The 25,869-nt window shown below is 43.2% G+C and overlaps 1 protein-coding gene across 2 annotated transcripts in view; it reads right to left on the bottom strand.

Annotated features, from left to right (window-relative positions):
- Nucleotides 1-25,869, bottom strand: part of pidd1 (p53-induced death domain protein 1) — a 76,552-nt gene that overhangs the window by 36,921 nt on the left and 13,762 nt on the right. For both annotated transcript variants that reach the window (XM_078220460.1, XM_078220461.1), the window contains exons 5-10: nt 22,817-22,871; nt 22,527-22,725; nt 20,999-21,109; nt 17,176-17,358; nt 16,890-17,037; nt 10,089-10,224 (exon numbers count right to left, since the gene is read on the bottom strand). In XM_078220460.1, the coding sequence (XP_078076586.1) occupies nt 10,089-10,224; nt 16,890-17,037; nt 17,176-17,358; nt 20,999-21,109; nt 22,527-22,725; nt 22,817-22,871 (832 nt within the window). The remainder of the gene's footprint in view (nt 1-10,088; nt 10,225-16,889; nt 17,038-17,175; nt 17,359-20,998; nt 21,110-22,526; nt 22,726-22,816; nt 22,872-25,869) is intronic.

Genomic DNA, 25,869 nt, shown 5'->3' with positions numbered 1-25,869 from the left:
CCCCTCTCGTCCTCCAAGGGTCCAACATTTACTCTAGCCACTCTATTCCTTTTTATATATTTATAAAAACTTTTACTATCATTTTTTATATTAATTGCTAGCCTAGCTTCATAGTCTATCCTTCCTTTCTTTATCGCTTTCTTAGTCTCTCTTTGTTGTTTCTTAAATTTTTCCCAATCACTTGTTTCTCCACTATTTTTGGCCACTCTGTACGCAGCTGTTTTTATTTTAATACTCTCCTTTATTTCCTTCGTTATCCACGGCTGGTTCTCCCTTTTCTTACAATCCTTGTTTTTTGCTGGAATATATTTTTGCTGAGAACTGAAAAGGATCTCCTTAAAAATCCTCCACTGTTCCTCAGCTATCCTACCTGCCAGCCTGCTCTCCCAGTCTACCTTAGCCAATTCATCCCTCATCCTATCATATTTCCCTCTGTTCAAACAGAGGATACTGGTTTGGGACCAAACTTTCTCCTCTTCCATCTGAATCAGAAATTCGACCATATTGTGGTCACTAGACCCAAGAGGGTCCTTCACAATAAGATCCTTAATTCTACCTACCTCGTTACACAATACCAGATCCAAAATAGCTCGTTCCCTCGTCGGTTCCGTAACATGCTGTTCAAGGAAACTATCCCGACAGCATTCTAAGAACTCTTCCTCCATTCCACCCTTACCGACTTGAGTCTGCCAGTCAATGTGCATGTTGAAGTCCCCCATGATTATTGCCGTTCCGTTTTTACACGCATCCCTTATCTGCTTGTTTATAGCCCTCCCTACCTCAACATTATTATTTGGGGGCCTATATACCACACCTACTAGTGTCTTTCTCCCTCTACTATTCCTCATCTCTACCCATAATGATTCCACGTTTTGTTCCTCAGAGCCTATGTCATCCCTCAGTACTACCCTGATATTATCTCTTATTAATAGCGCGACCCCACCACCTTTTCCTTCCTGTCTATTCTTCCTAAACGCCTGATACCCCTGGATATTCATCTCCCAGTCCTGGTCACCTTTCAGCCACGTTTCTGTAATGGCCACTAGATCGTACCCACTCGTGCTGATTTGCACCATCAACTCATTTACCTTGTTCCGAATGCTTCGTGCATTCAGGCAAAGTGTCCTTATTCCAGCTTTTATCTGGACCCGCTTTGATGAGTCGCGAACACCCTCTCCCTCTACTCCCTTATCTAAATTACCGCCTTCATTCACTTGCACCCTCTCCTCTACCATTAATTTTGTAATTCCCCTTACCCCTGCATCCTCCCCCCCATCAATTAGTTCCTTGATCCTAGTCAACTCTTCTAGCTCCCCTCCCCACAACCTATCTAGTTTAAATTCTCCCCAGTAGCCTTAGCCAACCTACCGGCCAGGATATTGGTCCCCCTGTGATTCAAGTTCCACCCGTTTTTTGTATACAGATCACCCCTGCCCCTAAAGAGGTCCCAATGGTCCAGGAACCTGAATGGTTATGCCTCATAACTTTTAGGCCCACGAGTTTCACACTGCTCTAGTGGCGTGTTCCCTCTGATTCACCCACCCTGCAATGGCTTAACCGCTGCAAGCACTGGAGAACTCCATATAAACGGCTCACCAGCGCTCCTCAGCACTTGTTCCACAACGAGATGACAGGCAAGAAGGCAGCGCGGCACTTTTCGGAGGTTGGGGGGCCTCACAAGGATGCTGGGTGGAATGAAGCACAGGCAGGATACACTCTACTCTACTCCAGGAGACAACCTCAGCTGCGATATGAACAGGAAGGCAGGATGGAGGACACGGGAAGCGCTGCCTGCATACCAACCTCCACAATACCTTTAAAGCTAGGTTCCCGCCCCCCGCCCTGCCCTCCCCACATGAAGGGAATGTAAGGCCTTCAAGTGATTCCTCTCCCTGAAATGATGATTCTGGAACCCCCACCTCCAAGCTGAACGTATCTGTGTTTCCGGTCCCCCCTGAGCAGTGCACCCTGCGGTGGGTGCTGGCTGCCTGAGCGCACACCTCTGAATTCCCCCCTCAGAGGTGAAGGCATCAGGATCAGCCTTATGTAGACTTGTTGTAAATGGTGCTGGTGTGACATCACGCCGGCACTTGCTGAATGTCCAGTGAGGGGAGGGCAAGACCTATAGAGAGTGCTTGCCAATGACAAGCTAATGTATTAAAATAAGCTTTCTGCAGTTCTGCGACATGTTTCATGCCACTCCACCGGTGAGGGGTGGAACTCAGATTGGAACTCAAGATTGGAACTCAGAAACTCGCCAGTATGAATCGCGCTCTCTGGATTTTGATCATTTGGAGAGGGAGATGGAGAGGGCAGGCTCAAAATCACCCCCACTGATGTCTGGGCAGCTGCCACAAAGGCTCAATGGAGAAAAGCCACAATTTAAACCCCACTGCTTCTTTTCCTCCCTCCCCCCCCCCCCCCCCCCCCCCCCCCCAACCCCCACCCCGCCCCCCAACCTTAACATAGCGAGGCACTGAAAATGGTGTAAAACCCCTCAGGCTGTATGTTTATAGAATGTTTGACATGGAATGTAAATGTAAATATAACCTGTAATGGAAAGTGTAGTGAGGTACGTCATGTACTGTATTGAAATAAACTGTCCTGTATTGCATTTTATGTCAAATTTGAACTGTTACATAATGTGCTTCGACAAATTTTATGAATAAAGTATAATTTTGGAAAAGTAATTGCTTTAAAAGTATTAAGTCTAATTGATGTTCAGTAAACACTAGTTGAGTTTATTCAAATGTTGCTTGCCTGTAAGGCTGAAGATCAAAACTCAGGCTTTATATGTAGGAAGGTCAGTTTTGATACCTGCAGATATTGTAGCTCTGTTATTGTGTGTGTTGGGGTGGGCATTGCCTTTGTCCTTCATACATCTTTGTAAAGAGTGTGGTACAGGACCTTGTTTTCAATAGTGTGTGACGTGTAAAGTGAGATTGGCCAGAAAGTCTGTGGACACACACATATTTTACTAACAGACTTCCTGTGGTTTGGCTGATGGTGAGTCAGTTTTTTAATTCACTATTTTGGTTAAATTACAGAACAACTGATTTATAGCAACTGAATAAGTTAAACTGTCTTAGAAACATATAAAAAAGGAGCAGGAGGAGGCCATTTGGCCTTTCGAGCCTGCTCCACCATTCATTATGATCATGGCTGATCCTCTAACTCAATAGCCTGATGCCACCTTCCCCCCCATATCCTTTGATTTCCCCCCTTCACCCCAAGGGCTATATCTAACTGCTTCTTGAAAACATTCAATGTTTTGGCCTCAACCACTTTCTGTGGTGGCGAATTCCGTGGGCTGACCACTCTCTGGGTGAAGAAATTTCTTATTCGAGCACTGTGGCAGTGTAGGGTTGATATTTTACAGGCTTGGGTTCTACAATTTTGTGCACATCTGTACAGCATGTAAAATATGAAAGAATAGGAAGAAAGCATTTTAGTAATGGAATATTCTAGATATTGTGATAAGGAATATTGGTTTAAAATTATAACATCTAAAATGGAGGAAGTAGCAAAGAGAAATTAGATAGAACTTAAATTAATAGAATAGAAAATAAAGTGTAATTGTAAAATTGAAACATTTATATACTTGTAGAATTACTACTTTTGTTTATATAACCACCCCCCCCATACCTTCAAAATGCCCCAAAGCATTTTATGGCCAATAAATATTTTTGAAGTGTAGACACCGTTATATCAGCAAACTTGGCAGCCAATTTGTACACAGCAAGATCCCAGAAATAGCAATGAGAATAATGGCCAATCAATTAATTTTGGTGATGTTAGTTCAGGTAAATATTAGTCAGGATACTGGAAGGAACTCGCGTGTTCTTCAAATGGCGCCATAGCATCTTTCATGTCCAAATGAGAAATCAGGTGAGGTCTTGGTTTAATGTCTCATCCAAAAGAAAATGGCTCCTGCAATAATGCAGCACTCCCACACTACTGCAGTAAAATGCTAGTTCTGGTTATACTTTCACAGTAACTTCATTAGTGTTAATGTAAGCCTACTTGTGACTAATAAATAAACTTTTAACTTTTTACTTATACATCCTTGACTGGGCCTTGAACCAAGCTCTTTCAAACACAGAGGCTCAGGAATAAAGGACACAGGAGTTGCTCATTTAACTATAAGTGAAGTATTTGAAATAGTATCATTGAAATCTCTATATACTTGTTATGTAAATACAGTGTGTGTGTATGTGTGTAATTCATATGCGGTAATATTATACAAAAGAAATACATTTGTATGGATTTTGTATGCAAATATAACAAAAACATTTGTAGAATTTTGTACTTAAGAGTATTTGCGTGAAGCAGGAAGTTGTGTTTATGTTGGCAAGTGATAGTGGATGTGCCATGAGGCAGGAAGTTGGGACACATGTTTAACACTGTCACCTCAGAAGGTCAATAACCCTGCACTAACTGACAGCAAGGTCACATATTTCACTTGTGGAAAACGTTTTGGGCTGAAAATTGACACCTCGTTTGCTTATGTAAAAGTGATCACCAAAAAAAAAGAATTCATTGTCTGTGAAGTGCTCTTGAACAATAACTGAAGTTATTTCTTCCATTCGCGGAGAACGTGGGGTGAAGTGGGAGTTGGATTGAATGACAGCACAAAGCAGGAAGGTGAGGGGCTGAAGGAAGAGGAGAGTTGTGATTAGAGAGAATTCGGTGTTCAGTGATGATGATGGAAGATTGCACAGGAGAGTTAGGGTGACGATGAGGGAGAAAACGGTGGTAAGAAGGTATAGGGTTTGAGGTTTTAGTATGATGGGGAGGGATTAGTGACAGGCCCAGTGGGAGAATGAATTTAAGACATCCTAAACATTAGTTAAACATTGTGAGGTTTTCTCAGCAGAGACCTTTATTGTTTGAGATATAAACAAAGCACCCATGATTAAAATAAAATACAGCCCGGTATTTAATTTAAAACGCAGGATTCTCCACGACAGGAAAGACTTTTAATTCCCCGAACAGTTCCTGACTTGACCAGAACCCTGATCCCAACATTGCTACTGCATCCTCCTCCAGCTGCAGCCTGATCCATCACCTCTGGCTGCAGCTGGATCATAAGGAGACTATTTGAACTAAAATGGGATTAGACAGGACAATGTTGGATTGCTGAAAGCTTTTCAATATTGTTGGTTGGCTCTGAAGTTTGATGAAGCCATGAGCAGACACAGCTTGGACCAAGCATTTAGTTGCAACAGTGCAGGTTTATGAGCATTGCGTGTTATATGGGGATTTGATGGAACTGGGCCACAGATTCTGAGGTTCAACAGCACAGGTATGACACCTAGAGGCGAGGGTGCACGAGGGGAAATCATTATGCCAATCTCAGTTTTACCATCCACCAACATCTAGGCTAAAGCAATCTACTTGATCAGTCCACCAACGACCACCATTAACATTCAGTTCCTCCACCACCACTATACAGTGTCAGCAGTAAGTACCATACACTAGATACTAAGTACCATATACTAGATATACTCCAGCAACTCACCAAGCCTCTTCAAAACCACCTTCCAAACCTGCAAACTCTACCACTTGGGCGGCACGATGGCACAGTGGTTAGCACTGCTGACTCAGAGCGCCAGGACCGGGTTCGATTCCCAACTTGGGGCACTGTCTATGTGGAGTTTGCACATTCTCCCCGTGTCTGCGTGAGTCTCCTCCGGCTGCTCCCGTTTCCTCCCACAGTGCGGGTTAGGTGGATTGGCAATGTTAAAATGCTCCTTCGTGTCAGGGGGACTAGCTAGGGTAAATGCATGGGGTTATGGGGATAGGGCCTGGGTGAGATTGTGGGCGGTGCAGACTAGATGGACCGAATGGCCTCCTTCTGCACAGTAGGATTCTATGATTCTATAAGAAGGACAAAGGCAGCAGATACATGGGAACACCATCACTTGCAAATTCCCCTCCAAGTCATATACCATTATGACTTGGAACTATTGCGCTGCTCCCTTGTTCTCACTGGAATTCCCTCCATCCAGAACTGTGGGCGTACTTGCAACACATGGAGTGCAGCGGTTCAAAAAGATGGTTCACCACCACCACTGTCCCAAGGTCAATTTCGGGTGGGCAACAAATGCTGGCCTTGCCAGCAATACTCACACCTTGTCAACAAGTTTAAAAAAACAGGGGGAATTTCAAATCAGATGACTATTTCCTGCTTTGAGACAAACATTTGTAAATTGGAACTCTGTGCTTTACTGTTTGGCTCATTATATTCAGTGCAGCTACTAATAGGCGCTAATCTGAAATTCCCAGAAGTAATAAAATGGAACAGCATATTTTGTTCACAAGTACTGGGTGAAACCATGCAATTCAAAGATCTTTGACACTGGATGGACAAAGGCACTATTTATCAGACATATAGAAACTGGAAAGTATGTTATGTAACAAAAATCCCAATTTAACAGAATGACTGCATCACGATATTAGAACATCCTTGGTAGCAATTACCAAAAGAGAAAATGCTGGAAAATCTCAGCAGCTCTGGCAGCACCTGTAAGGAGAGAAAAGTGTTGATGTTTCGAGTCCAGATGACCCTTTGTCAAAGCTTTGTCAAAGGATCAAGTGGACTTGAAACGTCAGCTCTTTTCTCTCCTTACAGATGCTGCCCGACCTGCTGAGGTTTTCCAGCATTTTCTCTTTTGGTTTCAGATTCCAGTATCCGCAGTAATTTGCTTTTATCCTTGGTAGCAATTAGTCTGGTGACGAGTGCCCCATTTAAATTATTTCCTCCTCTATATTCTCCACAGTCAATGGTGAGTGACAATCCCCAATGTCCTCCCCCACATGCAATGCTCTCTACTGCGGAATGGTCAGGCACATGCAATATTCCATTACTATTCTAACAGACTAAATGGCGAGTACTGAAGGGCACATCCAGACCTATCCAGGCATCGTAAGCACATGTTCAACCTTCTAAAAGCTTCCTCTATGAAACACATGATTATATGTGGCTGCAATGCTTTACTGCTGGGATTCCTCATGGGTCTCACGAACCATGACTGATGTGGACATCCCTTGGGTGGGCGCTGGCAGGGCGGACACTGATTGAACCCACCCTGCCAGCAACTTAAGGGCTCCCTGATTAAAAAAATTGAAAATAGAACTCCCCCGCTTCAACAAACCTCCCCCCACAGAATCCCCACCTGAACATGCACCCAGCCCGCACCATGGAACACACGCTGGCACTGCCCTGATGCTATCTGTGCATGAGCCTCTCCCCTCTGGCGATTGTACTCACCTATATGCCTCTGCTTGCCAGGCGCATATCATGGCGAACCTATGGTGATTTCCACCAACGGGGTGGGAGGGGAACAATCAGGCCTAATGGCCTAATAATTATAATCAAATGTATTCAATTGGGGATCTTGACGCTCAACGCCGGGATTTCTGTTACATCATCAGAGCGGGTAGAGAAAAGGAAATTCCACCAGCGTGAAATGCGTTTGGAGACTCCCGCGGGATTTCCCACTGCCACTACCGATTCCACCCCCCTCGAAATCAGGAGCGCAAAATCCCTCCCATTGTCTCCTATGAGCTCTCATGGCTGCTCCCTGTAATGAAAGTTCTGGAATGTTTGAATATCACCACATGGAGCCATCATCAAAGCATCCAGTGAATCTTAGAATTCCTACAGTGCAGAAGGAGGCCATTTGGCCCATCGAGTCTGCACCGACCACATTCCCACCCAGGCCCTCGTCCCGTAACCCTATATATTTACCCTAGCTAATCTCCCTGACACTCGGGTCAATTTAGTATGGCCAATCAATCTAACCCACACATCTTTTGGACTGTGGGAGGAAACCCACGCAGACAGGGGGAGAATATGCAAACTCCACACAGACAGTGACCCAAGCTGGTAATTGAATCCAAGTCCTTGACGCTGTGAGCAGCAGTACTAACCACTGTTCCACTGTGCCACACCCTGATCTGATGCAGATCTGCATGAACCTCCTTTAGTGCTTGCATGCCAGCTGCATATTGATGGATGGATATCCCTTGCAGTTCATACAAACACCTGCTTGCTGTGGTAGTTCTCGGAATGCCACGTTTACACAGTTGGTGGTATCCTGCACCTGTGGGAATCCAGCCAAGGAGTGAATCCATGTGCCCCTCATTCTGGCTACTATCGTTACAGGGGAAATTGAACTAATTGCCAGTTCTGGCAAAGCAATCCATCATTACGCTGCCAATGGGGTTATCCTGGATATGTCTCTGATAGTGCCCTGGAATGATCTGGCTACTGATAATGTGCGTCCAGCAGGTTTTCCTGTTGGAGGCCGCAGATGTTTGCCACCAGCTGACTGGGCAAACTCAGCCTACGAATGCACTGTGCTTCAGGTCAAGGAAGATTAGGGCGGTACGGTGGCACAGTGGTTAGTACTGTTGCTTCACAGCGCCAGGGACCAAGGTGCAATTCGGCCTTGGGTGACTGTGGAATTTGCACATTCTCCCTGTGTCTGCGTGGGTTTCCTCCAGGTGCTTCGGTTTCCTCCCACAGTCCAAAGATGTGCAGGTTAGGTACACTGGCCATGCTAAATTGCCCCTTAGTGTCCCATGATGTGTAGGTTAGATAGATTAGCCCTGGGAAATGTGTAGGGTTATAGAGCAGGGGAGTGGGCCTGGGTAAGTTACTTTGTCAGAGAGTTGGTGCACACTTGATGGGACAAATGGCCTCTTCTGCACTGTAGGGATTCTATAAGATGAGCTTTGTTTGTTAGTTCTGTTGCATGAATAGTTACATTCTCAGTTAAAAAATCTAACATTTTTGCTGCTCCACCCACACATTCTTAGGGATTAAGTTTCCCTCCTCTGCAGATGTCTCAAAGTGCCTCACATTAACTGAGATCCTTTTGAAATGTAGTTAATGCTGCTTATGCAGGCATAAAAGGCCAAAAATAACTCGAGAAAGCATGCAGCATTAATTATCCAATGAAAACAGGTAAAGCACAAATATCAAGCACATATTTTGCATTGCAGTCATCAAACTTTCCTGGAAATAAATCAACTGGCTTAGTTTCTTAACCCCACCCATTGCTATTGATGGTGTTTTCTGCTTCGGAAATTCTAGTCAACTTTAGTCAAGACATAGTTTAAATTTTAAGATATTTTACGTTAGGACCAGCTACTTTTCTTTAACATGTTCAGAACAGCGATGAATTTTACTTAATTACAGTCATGGGCTAAACAAATCAGTTCCCTTCCCGATAAGAATAGGGCTCCTATGTCCAAGTTATGTTCAGTCTGCATTCCTGGGCAGCTACTCATATTGAAGACAGTGAAACAGAACTATGTTCAATGATATTTAGCTGAAATGGCTTCTAACATTGACATTTTCATTTTTCCAATGACTTTTGGAGTTGGAGAGCTAAGAGGACCCCTTTAACAAAATAATTTATATTACATTCCAGAAGATTCTATTGGTCAATTATTCCTTGGTTAGCTGGCTGACAAGACACATTTGGAAATGATCATCCTGCTTAAGAGTTTCCAAACCAATGACTGAGAATTCCACTGCAGAAATTTCAATCTATTCCATATGGAGTTCCCACTGTACACAGACACCCAGCGCTCAGCTAAGCCCAGTAAACCTTTGCCCAGAGCCAACTTAACCAAGGCTAAAGGCTTCTGAGTTTGCACATAAATACTTCTGGAGTCTACATTCAGTACAGCATAATTCACTGGTAAACTTCCCTCTGCAGGTCAGTTAGGGCTTTGTTTCATTTAAAAATTATCCAGCATGAAGTGGGGAAAAATTCCAGCTCCCAATGACAGGTTTACCGCTCCAAATCCTCTCAATAAACTAGGTTAACTAGTTAATCATCAATAGGATTTTGGAAGACTACTGAGCTGCCTAACTCATGCATTGACCACAAAGATCGCAAGGAAGGGTCAACTTAATTCCAATCTCCCAACACAAGGGATGTCAGGTTAGACCCAATGTGACCACAAGAGAACCTGCTTGGCTCTCTCTCATCGCCAAGGAGGAGGGGATGTCCAAAAACTGTCAGAGTCCAAAAAATGAATAGCTACAGTGAAACTTTGCAAAATCTTACCACGAGAAATGGTTAACTTCAAAAACAGCATACAAGTGAGTGAATTCCAGCACCACCTGATTCGTGATGTCCATCCAGTCCTGCACTTCTGGATCTCCATGGAGTAAGTGCAATTTGGAGCGGTCCATATTCAAACCTGGATGAGGAGTTAATTTTTTTTTAAATCAAATTTTCCGATCTTTTTAAGCTAAATAGAATTACCAGTTCCTAATAAGTTATCAAAACAGGAATAGTATGTGATTCAAAGGTCAATTTACTTTTTGGCCTGAGTAGTTAGAAAAGACAAAAGTGCACAAATTCCAAATCACCCAGGTAAGTATAGTTTAGTATAGATTATGCACATTCCCATAGAGCAGGTGAACAGCCATCCAAAGCCGAGCCTGGTTCAGATGCTCTTTCAGACAGTTGGTTCAGACGCGATGAGCTCAATGGCTTCCTTCTGTAGAGATTCTATTAATCATCTTTATGGTGTCTTTGAAAAGAAGCTATACCAATCTATGTGTGGTTTTGTGCCTGGAATCTGCACCCAAACTCTTTTTATAAAGCTGTTCGCAGAGAGTGGTGATATAAGACCATAAGACCATAAGACATAGGAGCGGAAGTAAGGCCATTCGGCCCATCGAGTCCACTCCACCATTCAATCATGGTTGATTTCAACTCCATTTACCCGCTCTCTCCCCATAGCCCTTAATTCCTCGAGAAATCAAGAATTTATCAATTTCTGTCTTGAAGACGCTCAACGTCTCGGCCTCCACAGCCCTCTGTGGCAATGAATTCCACAGACCCACCACTCTCTGGCTGAAGAAATTTCTCCTCATCTCTGTTCTAAAGTGACTCCCTTTTATTCTAAGGCTGTGCCCCCGCGTCCTAGTCTCCCCTGTTAATGGAAACAACTTCCCTACGTCCATCCTATCTAAGCCGTTCATTATCTTGTAAGTTTCTATCAGATCTCCCCTCAACCTCCTAAACTCCAATGAATATAATCCCACGATCCTCAGACGTTCATCGTATGTCAGGCCTACCATTCCTGGGATCATCCGTGTGAATCTCCGCTGGACCCGCTCCAGTGCCAGTATGTCCTTCCTGAGGTGTGGGGCCCAAAATTGCTCACAGTACTCCAAATGGGGCCTAACCAGTGCTTTATAAAGCCTCAGAAGTACATCCCTGCTTTTGTATTCCAAGCCTCTTGAGATAAATGACAACATTACATTTGCTTTCTTAATTACGGACTCAACCTGCAAGTTTACCTTTAGAGAATCCTGGACTAGGACTCCCAAGTCCCTTTGCACTTTAGCATTATGAATTTTGTCACCGTTTAGAAAATAGTCCATGCCTCTATTCTTTTTTCCAAAGTGTACGACCTCGCACTTGCCCACGTTGAATTTCATCAGCCACTTCTTGGACCACTCTCCTAAACTGTCTAAATCTTTCTGCAGCCTCCCCACCTCCTCAATACTACCTGCCCCTCCACCTATCTTTGTATCATCGGCAAACTTGGCCAGAATGCTCCCAGTCCCGTCATCTAGATCGTTAATATACAAGGAAGATGATTTGCGCTACAAAGAAATCCTGTGTGTGAAATCAGCAAAATTATTTTAATTGGTGACTTCAATCAACCAAATATAAACTGGGAAAATCCACATCATTTTGAGTCTATATTAGCAAATGTCACGCGTGACTGTGCATTTGTCTTTGGAATGAAGTGACCCAAATTCCATGGATGATATGAAACTTCTGGCACCCTAGGAGGATAGGAATCACAGAATGATCAAGTTCAACATAATCTGAGATTCAGAAACACCAATGATCAAGAATCAAGCATGTTAGTTTAAAAATAAAATCAATATTTCAGAAAATGAAAGTGAAGCAAATTGTTGGTTAGGGAGGGCGCATTTGTTCAGCAGCATTTCAATAAAGGACAAATCAAACTTCCTCAAAAGCAAAATACTGAAAATTCAAAATATATATCCAGAATTAGCAAACGTAGACTAAAAATTATAATCCAAAATAGTCAGAAATGAATGGCCTCCTTCTGCACTGTAGGGATTCTATGAATCATCTTTATGGTGTCTTTGCAAGAAGCCATACCAATCCTATGTGTGGTTTTGTGCCCAGAATCTGCACCCAAACTCTTTTTATAAAGCTATTCGCAAAGAGTGGTGATATTCACAAAGAAGAAGACGATTTGCTCTACAAAGAAACTCTCTGAAAATCCTCTACAGCAAAGGTTGAAGGAGTTCCCCGAGCTGAATAGACATCCAGGAAACTTACAAGGATGTCAGAGCAAAGCAAACATGGAAATAGAACACAGCTGCAAAACATAACAGTAAGAAGACAGTTAGGGGTTCTTAGAAGATGTTTATGGAGTTAAAACAGCGGACAACATATTCCAAACATTCGCCATGGAAAATAAGAGCAACAAGCCCTTCCCAACTGCAATGACATAACAATTCACAACTCCAATATAAATGGTTTTAAAAGCCCCAGGGACAGGAATGGTTGGCATTTTCGACTTGGATAAATTCATCACTCCCGGTGCAAACTGTGCCCAAGAATACTCTATTTTCATTTCCAAATATCAAATCTGCCACGAAACAGCACAATACAACAGTGCTTAGAATGTGATTAGAATGTGATTAGAATGTCCAAAGATGTGCGGGTTAGGTCGATTGGCCAGGTTAAAAAAAAAATGCCCCTGAGATGTGTCGGTTAGAGGGATTAGTGGGTAAATATGTGGGGGTGGGGCCTGTGTGGGATTGTGGTCGGTGCAGACTTGATGGGCCGAATGGCCTCCTTCTGCACTGTAGGGTTTCTATGATGATTTCTATGATTTTAGAAATGAATTGTTTTAAGAAATATTCCTTTGTATATTTAAGAGTGGTAACTTGTTGCAGTTTTATTAATACAGTGGTGATTAATTTAAGCTGTGGGAGTGACCAGTGAGACGGGCAAGGCCAGCTTCTAGCATGTGTTTGTTAAACTGGTGCGAAAAGCGTGGAAATTCAATTTGTGCTGGAAGTAATGTGTGCTTGAAATTTGCATTTGGTTCGATGAATTTCAGGTAAATTGTGCGAAGAAAAAATCAGCGTGACCCAGCAGGAAGTCTAAGCCATTAATGTGCTTACGTTAGGAAGCTGAACCATGAACCATTGTGTACATGAGGGAGCCTTTTGAAAGGCAAATTCAAAAGGGCCTCTTCATGCCCCCGCCCCACACCAAAGATGTTCTCCACCTACCCCCTTTTGGCTCCTCATGCATTTCATGCCAAGCTATATCCCCCAAACAACCCCTATGGCCCCTCATGCCAAGCTATGGCACTTTCATGCGTATTCACCCACTGTACATTGTATAGAAGCAACGAATCCACAGTAAAATGTGTAAATGAAGCTTTAAAACAAAAACAATCATTCATTAGTAACTTTTTAAAAACCCTCTTTTTTAGTACAGCCCAATAAAAGTGTCAACCATTTAAACACTTTAAAGTATCAACAGCTGAAACTGCAAATTTGAAACTTCTTTATTTTGTGTAAAAATAAATATTGTGAAACTGACAGCATAGGCTTGAGAGCCAGAGTGGTCAATCAAGCAATGTTTTCTCTGGGGCTCAAATACTTCAACAGACCAATGGTTTTCTGGGCTCTCAGCCAAGCCTCATTATGTATCCTTGCTGTTGACTCCTTTGCCTCATAATATGGGCCCAATCTGTCACCTTTGTGTTTCAAGTCTCAGCTAGCTTGTTCAATGGTACTGTCGAGCCACCTTTAATGGCAGACAATGAAGTTCTGGCTAATTGTACATTCAATGGCTTTGCTTCCCTTAGTTTCCTTCAAGCAATGTTGAACATGGAGGGGTTACTGATCAGTTAGTTGGAGGGGGGGGGGGGTGGTGCAGGTAGACTAAATTGATTGGAATGACAGGCTCCCTTAACTGAAGAACAAGTGAATCTGTTAGGTTGTTAACAATCCAACATGATTATTTTTCTGGTACTAGCCAAAAAAATGACCAGATGTATGAAATTCAAATTTATAACCAAATGGGAATTAAACTCACAACCTTTGGGTTGCTAATCCCGTGCCACAACAATTAGGTAACCATACTGTTTTGCCTGCAAAGATCATGTAATAATGTTTTGCACAAAATGTTATGATTGACTTTCAAAGTAAATTGTGGGAATGGATGAGGAACAGGCTGAAGGGTAGGAAACATTGATATTTGTTAGAGGAGGTTGTGGAGAAACGTTAAGGCCCAGGGATTAGTGCTTGACCTTTACTTTTACTAGTTTATATTGGTGATATGGATTCAGAAGCTCAATGCAAATTGGTTAATTCAAACAATGTCGAACTCGGAAGAAGTCCGTTCGGGAACTTCCAAATTATTTTGATAAATCATACAAATAGATGGAATTTAATACAGACAATGACACATTGGAAGCAAACAGTGCCCAATATATTTAATAAATGGGATGAAGTAGCTACGGTGGGTACTGAAAAATATCTCATAGCTTTAAGTAGACTTGCTGCTCAATTCTAACCAATAACAAAGAAAATTGAAGGCTGAAGTATGCAGCCAAAACAATAGAGGTCAAATTGGAAGAAGTCTATACCAGTTACCACAGGGGCCCACAGAGACTTTCCAGGGGGTCTGGGAAACTATCCCTCTGGCAAGAGAGTTAAAGAGAAAAGTACAAGGGCAATAAAAAGGCCAAAAAAAAGGCACGTCGTCCATATTGTAGAAATGAATGGTCGTTAATGTTATTCCCACACAAGCAACTGACAAGATGTCCAACCCCAAAGCTCTCGACCTTCTTCCTAATGATGGGTGCCTCGGCTGCCATAGTTTTCAGCAGTGAATCGCAGGCGGAGGTGGGAAGCCAGCTGCTGCAGTGATACTAGGGTACACCCAACTTTCCTTGATACACTGAGCAAATGCTATTTTAAAGCTTCCTGGCCTGCTGAGTTTTTCTAGCATTTCCATCTCCTATTATTCTCCTGTTGATTTGATTCTTGTAATCGTGGAAAAAAAATCATCAGTTTGTCATGCTTAAATTTTCAACTATGCTGCAATAATATAAATTCCTTGAACGATTAAGTAAGATTAAATAATACTGAGAAACTGAGCTGGGTTTGCACAGGTCTGTAAAACATTCCTGAGAGTGTCACGCTCAACTGAGTACTCTATAATAAAATTGGAGAAAAGGAAACTGGTATATTTATGTGAAGTTGTTTTGTGAGGTTAAAATAATAGGCTGCTTTGAACTGGTTAAGCATCTAAATAGGGTGAGACTGCTGTTAATACTTATTGGCTAATAGCTGGATGTGATCTGTGAACTGACTGTGTATCAGTGTCATTAACAGGCAATCTTTAACCACATTAAAAGGATCAATCAAATTTCTCCGTAACTTTATCTGCTCGAATGAAAAAAGCCCATTTTCACTCATCTCTTCATGTAAGCTGAGTTGTTCATCCTTGCTACCCTGACCCCATTCTGAGGCCTTGACATTCTTCCTAAATTGTGGTGCCTATAATTGCCAAACTATTCGAGCTGTGGCCTAACCAGTATTTTATAAGGTTTAGCATAAATTCCTCGCTTTTGTTTTCTATGCTTTTATTTATAAAGTGTTGTTAACCTGGTGTTGTTAAAACTCTTACTTTATTTATAAAGTCTAGGATCCTATTTACCATCTGCCACTAGAGAGAGTCTAACCCGCTGCCCCTTGACAGTCAAAGACATTACCATCATTGAATCTCTCACTATGTTGAGGACCACCAATGACCAGAAACCTAATTAAGACTAGCCACATATGGCTACAAGGGCTGGTCAGAAGTTGGGTATCATGCGGTGTGTGACTCGCCTCCTGCCTTCCAAACACTCAGAAATGTGCTGGAATTCTCACCACTGGCCTGGATGAGTGTAGCACCAAAAACACTCAAGAAGCTCAACACTATACTGGACAATGTAATCTGCTTGACTGCCACTCCATCCATCATCAGAAACAATCACTACCTCCACCACTGACACACAGTAGTAGCAATGTGTATTAGCTACAAAGATGCACTGTAGCAGCTCACCAAGGCTCCTTCTACCACTCAGGACAAGAGAAACTCAGCATCTCTACCACTCAGGACAAGAGAAACAGGTACACAGGAATACCACCACCTCACATTCCCATCCAAGTCACATACCATCCAGACTTTGGACCATAGAATCATAGAAGACAGCATGGTGAGACAATGGTTAGCACTGCTGCCTCAGTGCCAGGGACCCGGGTTCAATTCCAGCCTATCAATGTGGAGTTGGAACGTTCTCTTCCTGTGTCAGCACGGGTTTCCTTTGGGTGCTCCAGTTTCCTCTCATAATTCAAAAATGCGCAGGTTAGGTGGAGTAACTATGCTAAATTTCCCCTTAATGTCACAAGATGTGCAGGTGAGGTGGATTCCTTCACTGGGCCAAAATCTTGATCTTCCTAGCCACTCAGTGCAGTGGGAGTGCCTTCGCTGCCTGGACAGCAGCATTTCAAGAAGGCGGTTCATCACCACTTTCGTGACTAAGGACGGGCAATGCCAACATTCCCTGACTAATAAAAAATCACCGTCTCAATTTGTTCTGCCACCTCCGAAGAGGTGTCTACTCACACTCCCCCGTTCTCTGCCCTTTTTAAAATTGTATAATCAGAGTTGTATTTAACTCTGATTACAGACATGACAGGGATGAAACAAGGCTTTGATCACCCACAACACACCTAATCTCCCAGACACACTGCTATTCTAAGTCATTTCCGCAGCGGTATTAAAAAGACTGACCTGTGACTCCACTCGGTAATGGAAGCTGAATCTTGACAGGCTTCAGGAAGTTGTCATTTGCATCCTGTGACAAACAGAGCAAAGGACTTGCTACAGAATCCTGATCATTCAGGAGCTCATATAATTCATCCAGGACAACCGGTAACACCTGCATGTAAATTTAAGGAGATTTTACCAGTGGAGCAAAAAAAAAACAGATGCAAATACAATCACAAAACAAACATTTTTTACTGGACGGAGATGATGTTTGATACTTTATTCCCAGGGCTTAATATGATCCACACACCTGCATTTTCACACTGCGGGATGCATTCACCGCTCCAGGTGGGAAGGTCACTTTTATGTTGGGATCCACAGAGGAGAAGAGTCGGGCTCCCTCAAGGGGGACGGTACATTTGTTTTCCTTCAGTCGAGAAACGACAAGAAACCAGGAGAAGTGGAGCACACTGCAGCAGGCCACATGTTGCGACTATAAAGAAAAAAAGAGTAGTTTACAAAAGAAATGATTGGAAATAGCAGCCGGTGGCATGAGAATTTAACTTTGCACTATAACCACAAGCCCCGAGATCATATAAATCCACAAACTATTTCTACACCAGGGGCTGAATTTTACATTCGGAGATGGATCGTGCGGCTGTCACCACTGCTGCTCTGTAAAATCAGACATTTCGACGCGGGTCAGGCAGTCAATGTCACGACGCCTGCCTGCAACAAAGTGGAAGGCGGTCAGAAGCTTGTTCACTTTTCAGAAACCAGCAATTAAGTGCTAATTAAGGCAATTAAATTGCCAATGCACTCAAATTTTACATGGCCCCTGCAATTCTTTAGGTAGGGCACAGGCCAAACAGCGGGAGTGATTCGAAGTAGCTTTTCATGGACAGCAAACTGGAGCTCGGACTCGCTCTGAGGAGGTAATGGCAGCAGCTGAACCTGCCGCTAGCGGTGAAAGGTGTTTTCATTGATTAATCCTGGGGCAACCTCTCAGGGTAACACGCTGCAAAGTTGGATTTAAGAGGAGGCCAGCAGGACCAAAAGGGTGGCATGGTGGAACAGTGGTTAGCACTGTGGCCTCACAACGCTTTCATGGTCCTTTGCCTGGGATGACACTGGAGATATCCTCAGTCACCTGAAGCCATGAGGACCCCAGTGTTGAGTGACTCCTGTACAATAACAGGAGTCTCTTTTGTCACTGCAGCATCCTGAGGCACTGGCAGAGGGTGGGAAGAGCCACTGTCACTGTCAGGAGCGCCGGCATACCGAGCATCCCCTGACTGTTCCGCTGATTCTGGCTCTCCATAAGTGTTGCCAATCGTTCAATGGGGGAAGCCACATGTGCTGAGAAGGGATCACAACATTCATGGCCTGAATGGATTCCTCCACTGTCCATGCCAGGGCTGTGCAGATCCCATGGACTCACTGCCAGATCTTCACATCTCTTGCTGTGCGTCCAGCATCTGCGGAGCAAGGATTGGATGAATGGCACTGCCAGTGGCCCTTTAAATTGAGTGCCATAACATCCTTCTGAGTCACAGTATGTCTCCACTGCTGAAGGATGCCCCACCCTCATCCAACAACTGGCTGCTGTTAATTGGCTGATCGGTGCTCAAACGCAGAGCGAGAAAGGCGCAGGGTGGGAGTGGGTGATGCACCCTCTTTTCCTTGCACCCCCATAACCCTGCAGCAAAGTGTTAAATTCAGCACTAAAATTTCAGTTGCCTCAACAAAGGCACAACCTCAAAATTAAAAATGTTAGAAGTCTTTCCTGAACAATACATGCTGTGTTACACCCCTCCATGTCACTGATTTAGAAGACAAGTTATTTCAGTTAATTTAAAGGAAAATGGGAACAGAATGCTAGGAGTTAAAAGAATGGCAGTGAGGCTTCCTCTGCCTTTAAACAATAATACTGTTTTTGTACAAGTAAAATGATAAAAGTTTAATTAAATCACCAGACACAGAGCAGTACGGTAGACATGATGTTATGCCTGTGGTGAGAATGAAATACATTCTACATATCAAAGGCAAAGATCCATCATATGTTGGCTCTTGGCACCAGCAAACCCCTGTAACCATGGGAACTCTATCACCATGACTACCCTTGAAGAATTCTGCGGCATCAACATCGTGCAAACAAAAATAAAAAAGATCACGAGCATCACATGACTGACCACTCGAGAAAGACATCCCAAAAGACAGGCCACATTGGATTTGCACGACCAAAACTGGAAGAAACTAACAGTAACAAACCTCCCCTACCAAGACCAGATCCAAATAATCAAAAGGATACATTCCATCGATGTATTCTTTCAGTGCGATGACTCAGAGAGTGAGTCAGTCCCCCAAGCATTTTGGATGAAGTTACAGACAGCGAAGCGTGAATTTTGCTGGAGCCATATTGACCCAAAGCTGCATTAACTATTGTGACATTTGTGTACATTTAAGAAGTGTCTTTTGTAAATCATGTACTCTGCAGTTGTAAACAAACTTGTTGCCAGGCTGTCTACGAGTCTTTTTATTTCTGCTTAAATGTGGGCTTTATTTTTACTGGGATGTTTATGACTCTGCATTGTTAGGAGAAAAACTGGTTGGCAGGTCAGGTGATAGCAGTTTTTTTTTCATTTTTAGTTGGGAGCTGCAGGTTTGAGTTTTAGTTTTAGAAGGGGCATCAAGCTGAAAAGAACTCTCTCCCTTTCTCTCTCTCTCTCAGGTTTTGGAAATTCTGCTGGTTAGCTGAAAGCAAAGTCTTGCCTTTCTGAAGAGGGGAATTGGCTGTTGGTGGCTTGCCTAGAGTCCCTGGTGTTTTGAGAAGCTGTTCTGACTTCAAACTGTTCTGAGTCTATCCAGAGAACTGCAGACTTCATCCAAAGATCTGAAGTCCAGTATCAACGTCTTTGCTGCGTTGAACCTGTGAAAAGGGTCTTTTGTCTATGGGAGGTTTCGGTTTTGATTGGAAAACGTCGATATATTTGTTAAGGGTTATACATTATAGTGGTTGTTCTGCTTCTTGTTTGTAATTGATAAAAGTTCTTGCTAATTTTCTTACTACATGTATTAACTATATTCTTAACTAAACTTTGTTTGATAAAAACTCCCTATTGGGTCATTTGAATCTACCTGAAGTGAAACATATCATGCTTATCCTAGCCAAATTCAAGAGATAAAACTTATGATCCAGCCGGGCTCCATAAAACACTTTGGGGTTTCTGACATGAACCATAACACTATTGCTAACTTTTGAAACTAATATACCGCACAAAGGTTTTTCAGATAAAATACAGCTTAAAAGGTTGATGAAAATAATGTTTACTGTTGAGGGAAACCCATACAAGTCACTGTTAACTTTAATTATGAATAAAATATTCTTCATTCGTGAAATTAATATTGTTTTCAGCAACTTCATCACCATAGAAATGATATAGCATAGAAGGGGGCCATTCGGCCCACCTTGTCCATGCTGACCCAAAGTCACCCAAGTGCCCTTTCTAATCCCATCTTCCTGCACATGACCCATAGCCCTGTAACTTACAGCACCTATGGTGCAGATCTAGGTCTTGAGTTTAGGGTCTCTGCCTCCACCACCAACTCAGGCAGCAAATTCCAGACACCCACCACCCTCTGTGAAAAAAGCTTTTCCTCAGGTCCCCTCTGCCTTCTGCCACTTAGCTTGAATCACAGTGCCATGTGTAAGTCAGACCACTGTAGTCTTTAAATAGGTGAAAGGATCAGTATAAAAATTATCAATAAAATTCACTTATATTTTCCCAGTATTGTTTTCTCGGTCAGTGTACAGTGGCCTGCTTTACAATATATAGAAAGCTCGAGTTTGTCAGTTTAGATTATTTCCCAATGAATCTGCTGCTATAATGATTCATTAATATTGTCATGCCAACCTCAAATAGAGCAAACTGGCAGCTATGGCTGGCACCAACATCTGACAAAAACAGAATAGAGCTATCACATAGGCTTATATTTTCCAACCCTTCGTGCTGATGGGATCTTACGGTCCCTCCGATGGTCACCCCTAACCCTCCCCACAACCGCTGCTGTGGGTTCCCCGGCAGCATCATTAAATAAACTTCTAATAATGTGAACCTGACTGAGGGAATTACCTTGAACACCTTGGTATCCACATCACTCCAGCTCTCACTAAATGTTCGGATCACAACCTCCCTTTGGCGGTCGGACTGAGGAGGAATATAAGGCATCTGGATTACCACTTCCTGCTCGTGCACAAGGAAAAATTATGTTAAATCAGTCGATAGTCTTGATCAATAAGGTGCCTTTCAACATTCCTTTTTGGTACAATGTGCACAGACTTGAATCAACTTGAATCTGCCACAACCTCAAGGTCAACTCAATATACAGAGACCTGACAGTCCAGACATCCACTTTATTCTCACTGTCAGCAGATCAGAACAAGGCCCTTTCAACCCACAGCTCATAAACTAACTCACTGCCACCAAATTACGAATCTAAATTTCTGGTCAGCATGTCCCAATCTTTGGAATTGTGATTTTGTGTCATCATTGTCACCTATCTTGCAACACAGCTGTCATTTCCTGAGGTGCTTGCCAGCTGAAAGAATATCTGAAAGCACTTAGCATGAGGAGACAGTGGGCCTTGGGAAAGAACACTGACTTAGTAAGTAGTCTCACAACACCAGGTTAAAGTCCAACAGGTTCATTTGGTAGCACGAGCTTTCAGGTGATGAAGGAGCAGCGCTACGAAAGCTCGTGCTACCAAATAAGCCTGTTGGACTTTAACCTGGTGTTGTGAGACTACTTACTGTGCCTACCCCAGTCCAATGCTGGCAACTCCACATCATGAACACTGACTTAGAAAGGGAGCAGAGCCAAGTGGTCTTCAGAGAGAACTTCAGAGATCAGAGGAGCATCCATTGGTGGAGCACAGCGTGGGAGGAGGGGGTTGGGGGGGGGGGGGGGGGGGGGCATGGGGCTGGCAAAGAAAGAGCCGAGTAACAAAGCAGAGGGCATGAGTTGTTGCAAAGAGTTGGCGAGCGCTATATCTAGAGCAAAGTAAGAACACACAGACCTTTGAAGGCTCAGATTAGGATCTTCCCCATAGTCCATTAAGGCACAGGAAGCCGAATGCTGAAAATTATGAGTGAAGATTGGAGAAGAACAAAGAAAAGTACAGCACAAGAACAGGCCCTTTGACCCTCCATGCCTGCACCAATCATGATGCCTGCCTAACCTAAAACCGTGTGCACTTACAGAGTCCGTATCCTTCCATTCCTATCCTATTCATGTATTCATCTAGATGCCCCTTAAATGCTGCTATCGTATCTGCTCCCATCACCTCCCTGGGCAGCGCATTCCAGACACTCACCACCCACTGTGTAAAACAATTGCCTCAAACATCTCCTCTAAACTTTTCCCCACGCACCTTAAACCTATGTCCCCTAGTACTTGACTTTTCTACCCTAGGAAAGAGCAGCTGACTATCCAAAAGCTGGGACTTTCTTTCCTCAAATGCTGGGTCTGACAAGTAATCTGACACATGTATGTAAGATGATCAATATGTGGACAAGACATCTTGATAGAGGTGTAAAAGTGTATCAGCCAACTTACTACGAGCAACGCCAGGCAATATCTAGTAATGTAGATCAAAATGTACCTTTTCAAACTGTATACCATGAGGTAGAAGTTCCAGGACCCGGCTCAGTAAGAAGTCATGATGCCTCAGTTTCACCTGCTGTGGGTCAGGGGAGGTCACGCTACAGGTGATCACTGCCAAGGAAACTGCTTCAGGTGGGAAGCGGATTTCAATCCCACAGGGCAACACAATATTGCAGCCTTCGGTGGTGACAGTGAAGCTGGAACATTTCATTGATACAAAGATTTCATTACATAACCACAAACACAATCGATAATGCCCGATTTAATCAAACAACAAGCTGAGTGTACCTGTCGCAGTCGGATGCAAGGTATCGGACCGGAATTTCTTTGGGTTTGGTACGGTCTGTATGAAATGAGAAAATAAATCGCATGTCAACTGTTGTGGAACATAATCACAGCCTTTATACAAATTTATGTCAAGTAATTTCAAGCGACTGCCAGGACATTTATTGCTTTGGGAATATAATTTCCCAATTTTCTGACATGAATGGGCCCATAAGCCCCAAAGCAATAAAACCGTGAGTGACACGTGCAGGCCAATCACATCAGTGAAAACTGATATTAAAAATGCTTCTCTTCCCTTCACTTAACATGGGGTCCCTTTGTGTTGTATGTTTTCATTGCGGCCTGTGTGCAGAAACATTCAATGGCAATAATCTAATAAGGGATTTGGATAATGTCATAAAACACAAAATCAACATTTACCTAATCTGTCAATCACACAAACCTTAAAACTCAGCATCTACTGGTGGCTCTGACATTCATCCAGTACTTCCATTAGTTTTTTAAAAAATAAAAATTCTCTGACATTTCCACTATGCACAATAACACTGTAAGGTGCAAGAAAGCTGATAGCACAGAACACTGTTCCTCCAACGTTAAATTGCACCGGAAATCTCAGTTATAGATTGAACGGCACAGTGGTTAGCACTGCTGCCTCACAGCGTCAGGGACCTGGGTTGGATTCCAGGCTTGGGTCACTGTCTGTGTGGAGTCTGCATGCTCTCCCCGTGTCTGTGCTGGTTTCCTCCGGGTGCTCCGGTTTCCTCCCACAGTCCAAAAGACATGCTGGTTAGGTGCATTGGTCATGCTAAATTCTCCCTCAGTGTACCCGAACAGGTGCCGGAGTGTGGCGACTAGAGGATTTTCACAGTAACTTCATTGCAGTGTTAAGGTAAGCCTACTTGTGATACTAATAAAAAAAGCAAAAAGATTTTCCAGGATCTAGCAGCTTTTACTCCCCACTCATTGCTAACTTAATCTGATCTGGCTGCCGTGGAGCCATATGAAAATGTCACAAGAAGGGTATTTTGCCATTGTGAGTATTGCAAAGTCCCCCTGGCTTTTCATTCACTGAGCAAGCCTCTACAATACATAAACAACACGAATGGTATATATCACCCTCTAGTGGTATGTTCAATTCAGTACTGGAAAGCCGACAACAAAGATTTCGAGCTGCTTATATCACTGTCTCCAGCCCCAGAAATTTAGTGAGACCTTTTAAAAAAATGCAAATTGTGATTTCTACATTCATTAAAAAAAGTGCCTTACTTGCAGTCATTGACTGAACTGCTAAGTAACCATGCAAGGATTATTTTCAATAATCTCCATATCAAACTCCATCCATATAATTTATTTTTGGACAGCATCAAGTAAAGAGCAGGTCATTGCAAAACTAATTAAAAAGCAATGCTACTTCAAGAGTAATGTTTCTCAGGACACAAAGACATCTGGCCATTCATCCAGTACAAAACGTGAGAAATTAGAAACATTTGCACAGTGTAACTTATTAAATAGACGACAATACAAGGAGGAATTTGAATAAATATGAGCAGTGATATAGAGCTTCAAGGGGCGCTCTGTTTGGTAAATGCATTGCCCAGTGTGGAACTGAGACACACAGTCCACATTGATCCAAGGTTCAACCTTTCAACTGTACCAATATTTGTCAGCACCTCTGAGAGGGATGATTTAAGTAAAAATCCCCAGTCAGTCTGTTGGAAAGAACAGGTACAGCTGTCAGGCAAGGGCAGAGTCTGGGTAAAAACAAATTACTGCAGATGCTGGAATCTAAAACCAAAAGAGAAAATGCTGGAAAATCTCAGCAGATCTGGCAGCATCTGTAAGGAGAGAAAAGAGCCAACGTTTCGAGTCCAGACAACCCTTTGTCAAAATGATTCTATTCTATGACAATGGCTTGGTGTAATGCCCCGCCATGGTCTGTTGAGATTCACCCGCTTGGGTAACTATTTGGGGAAGGCAGTGATGGGGCTGCATCTCAATGTGAGTCAGCAGCTACAGAAGTGGAAGAGACGGAGAATAAAAAGATGTTCAAAATGAGTCACAACGCTGAGTGATGCTGCACCAGAGGGTCAGTCTATTGCCCTTCACTTAGTTGTCAATCTCAGCCATCATGTATGGGCATGGACCATGAGGAGCTTCTCTTGAGAGGATGAGTCCAAAGGTATGCGGGATAGATGGATTAGCCATGATAAATTGCCCCTTAGTGTCAGGGGGATTAACAGGGTAAATACATGGGGTTACTGGGATAGGGCCTGGGTGGAATTATTGTTGGTGCAGGCTCGATGGGCTGAATGGCCTCCTTCTGCACTGTAGGGTTTCTATAAGAAAAAAAGGTGGACCTTCTCAAAGCACTAGTGTTATTTGCAATGATTTTTTATTTCTAAAAACAAGAGCCAAAGGACCTCTAGTGGCGAGTGAACACAATGACCAGGAAAGACTGAGCTCCAATCCTGAACACAAAAGCAAAAGACTGCAAATGCTGGAAATGTTCAATAAAAAACAAAAAATGCTGGAAAGACTCAGCAGGTCATAGAATCATGCCGGCACAAGAGGAGGCCACTTGGCCCATCATGTCTGTGCCAATGAGGCACCCAGTTTAACCCCACTTTCCAGCATTTGATCCGTGGCCCTGCAGGTTATGGCATTTGAGGTGAATATCCAGACACTTTTAAAAATGAGTTCAGAGTTTCTGCCTCCACTACCCTTTCAGGCAGCGAGTTCCAGACGTCACAACCCCTCTGGGTGAAAATATCTTCCTTATTTCCCATCTAATCTTTCTACCAATCACTTTAAATCTATGCCCCCTAGTTAGATCACTCTCTGCTAAATACTTCTTCACATCACTCTATCCAGGCCCTTCACAATATTGTATCTGAATCTCCCCTCAGAGTCCTCCGTTCCAAATAGAATAACCCCAGCCAATCCATTCTTTCCTCATAGCTGCAATTTTCCAGTCTTGACAACATCCTGGTAAATCTCCTTTGTACCCTCTTTAGTGCAATTACGTCCTTTCTGTAATGAGATGAGCAGAGCTGCAC

This window comes from Mustelus asterias, chromosome 9, assembly GCF_964213995.1.
Source record: "Mustelus asterias chromosome 9, sMusAst1.hap1.1, whole genome shotgun sequence".
Classification (NCBI taxonomy): domain Eukaryota; kingdom Metazoa; phylum Chordata; class Chondrichthyes; order Carcharhiniformes; family Triakidae; genus Mustelus; species Mustelus asterias.
This window is presented reverse-complemented; position numbering and strand designations above follow the sequence as displayed.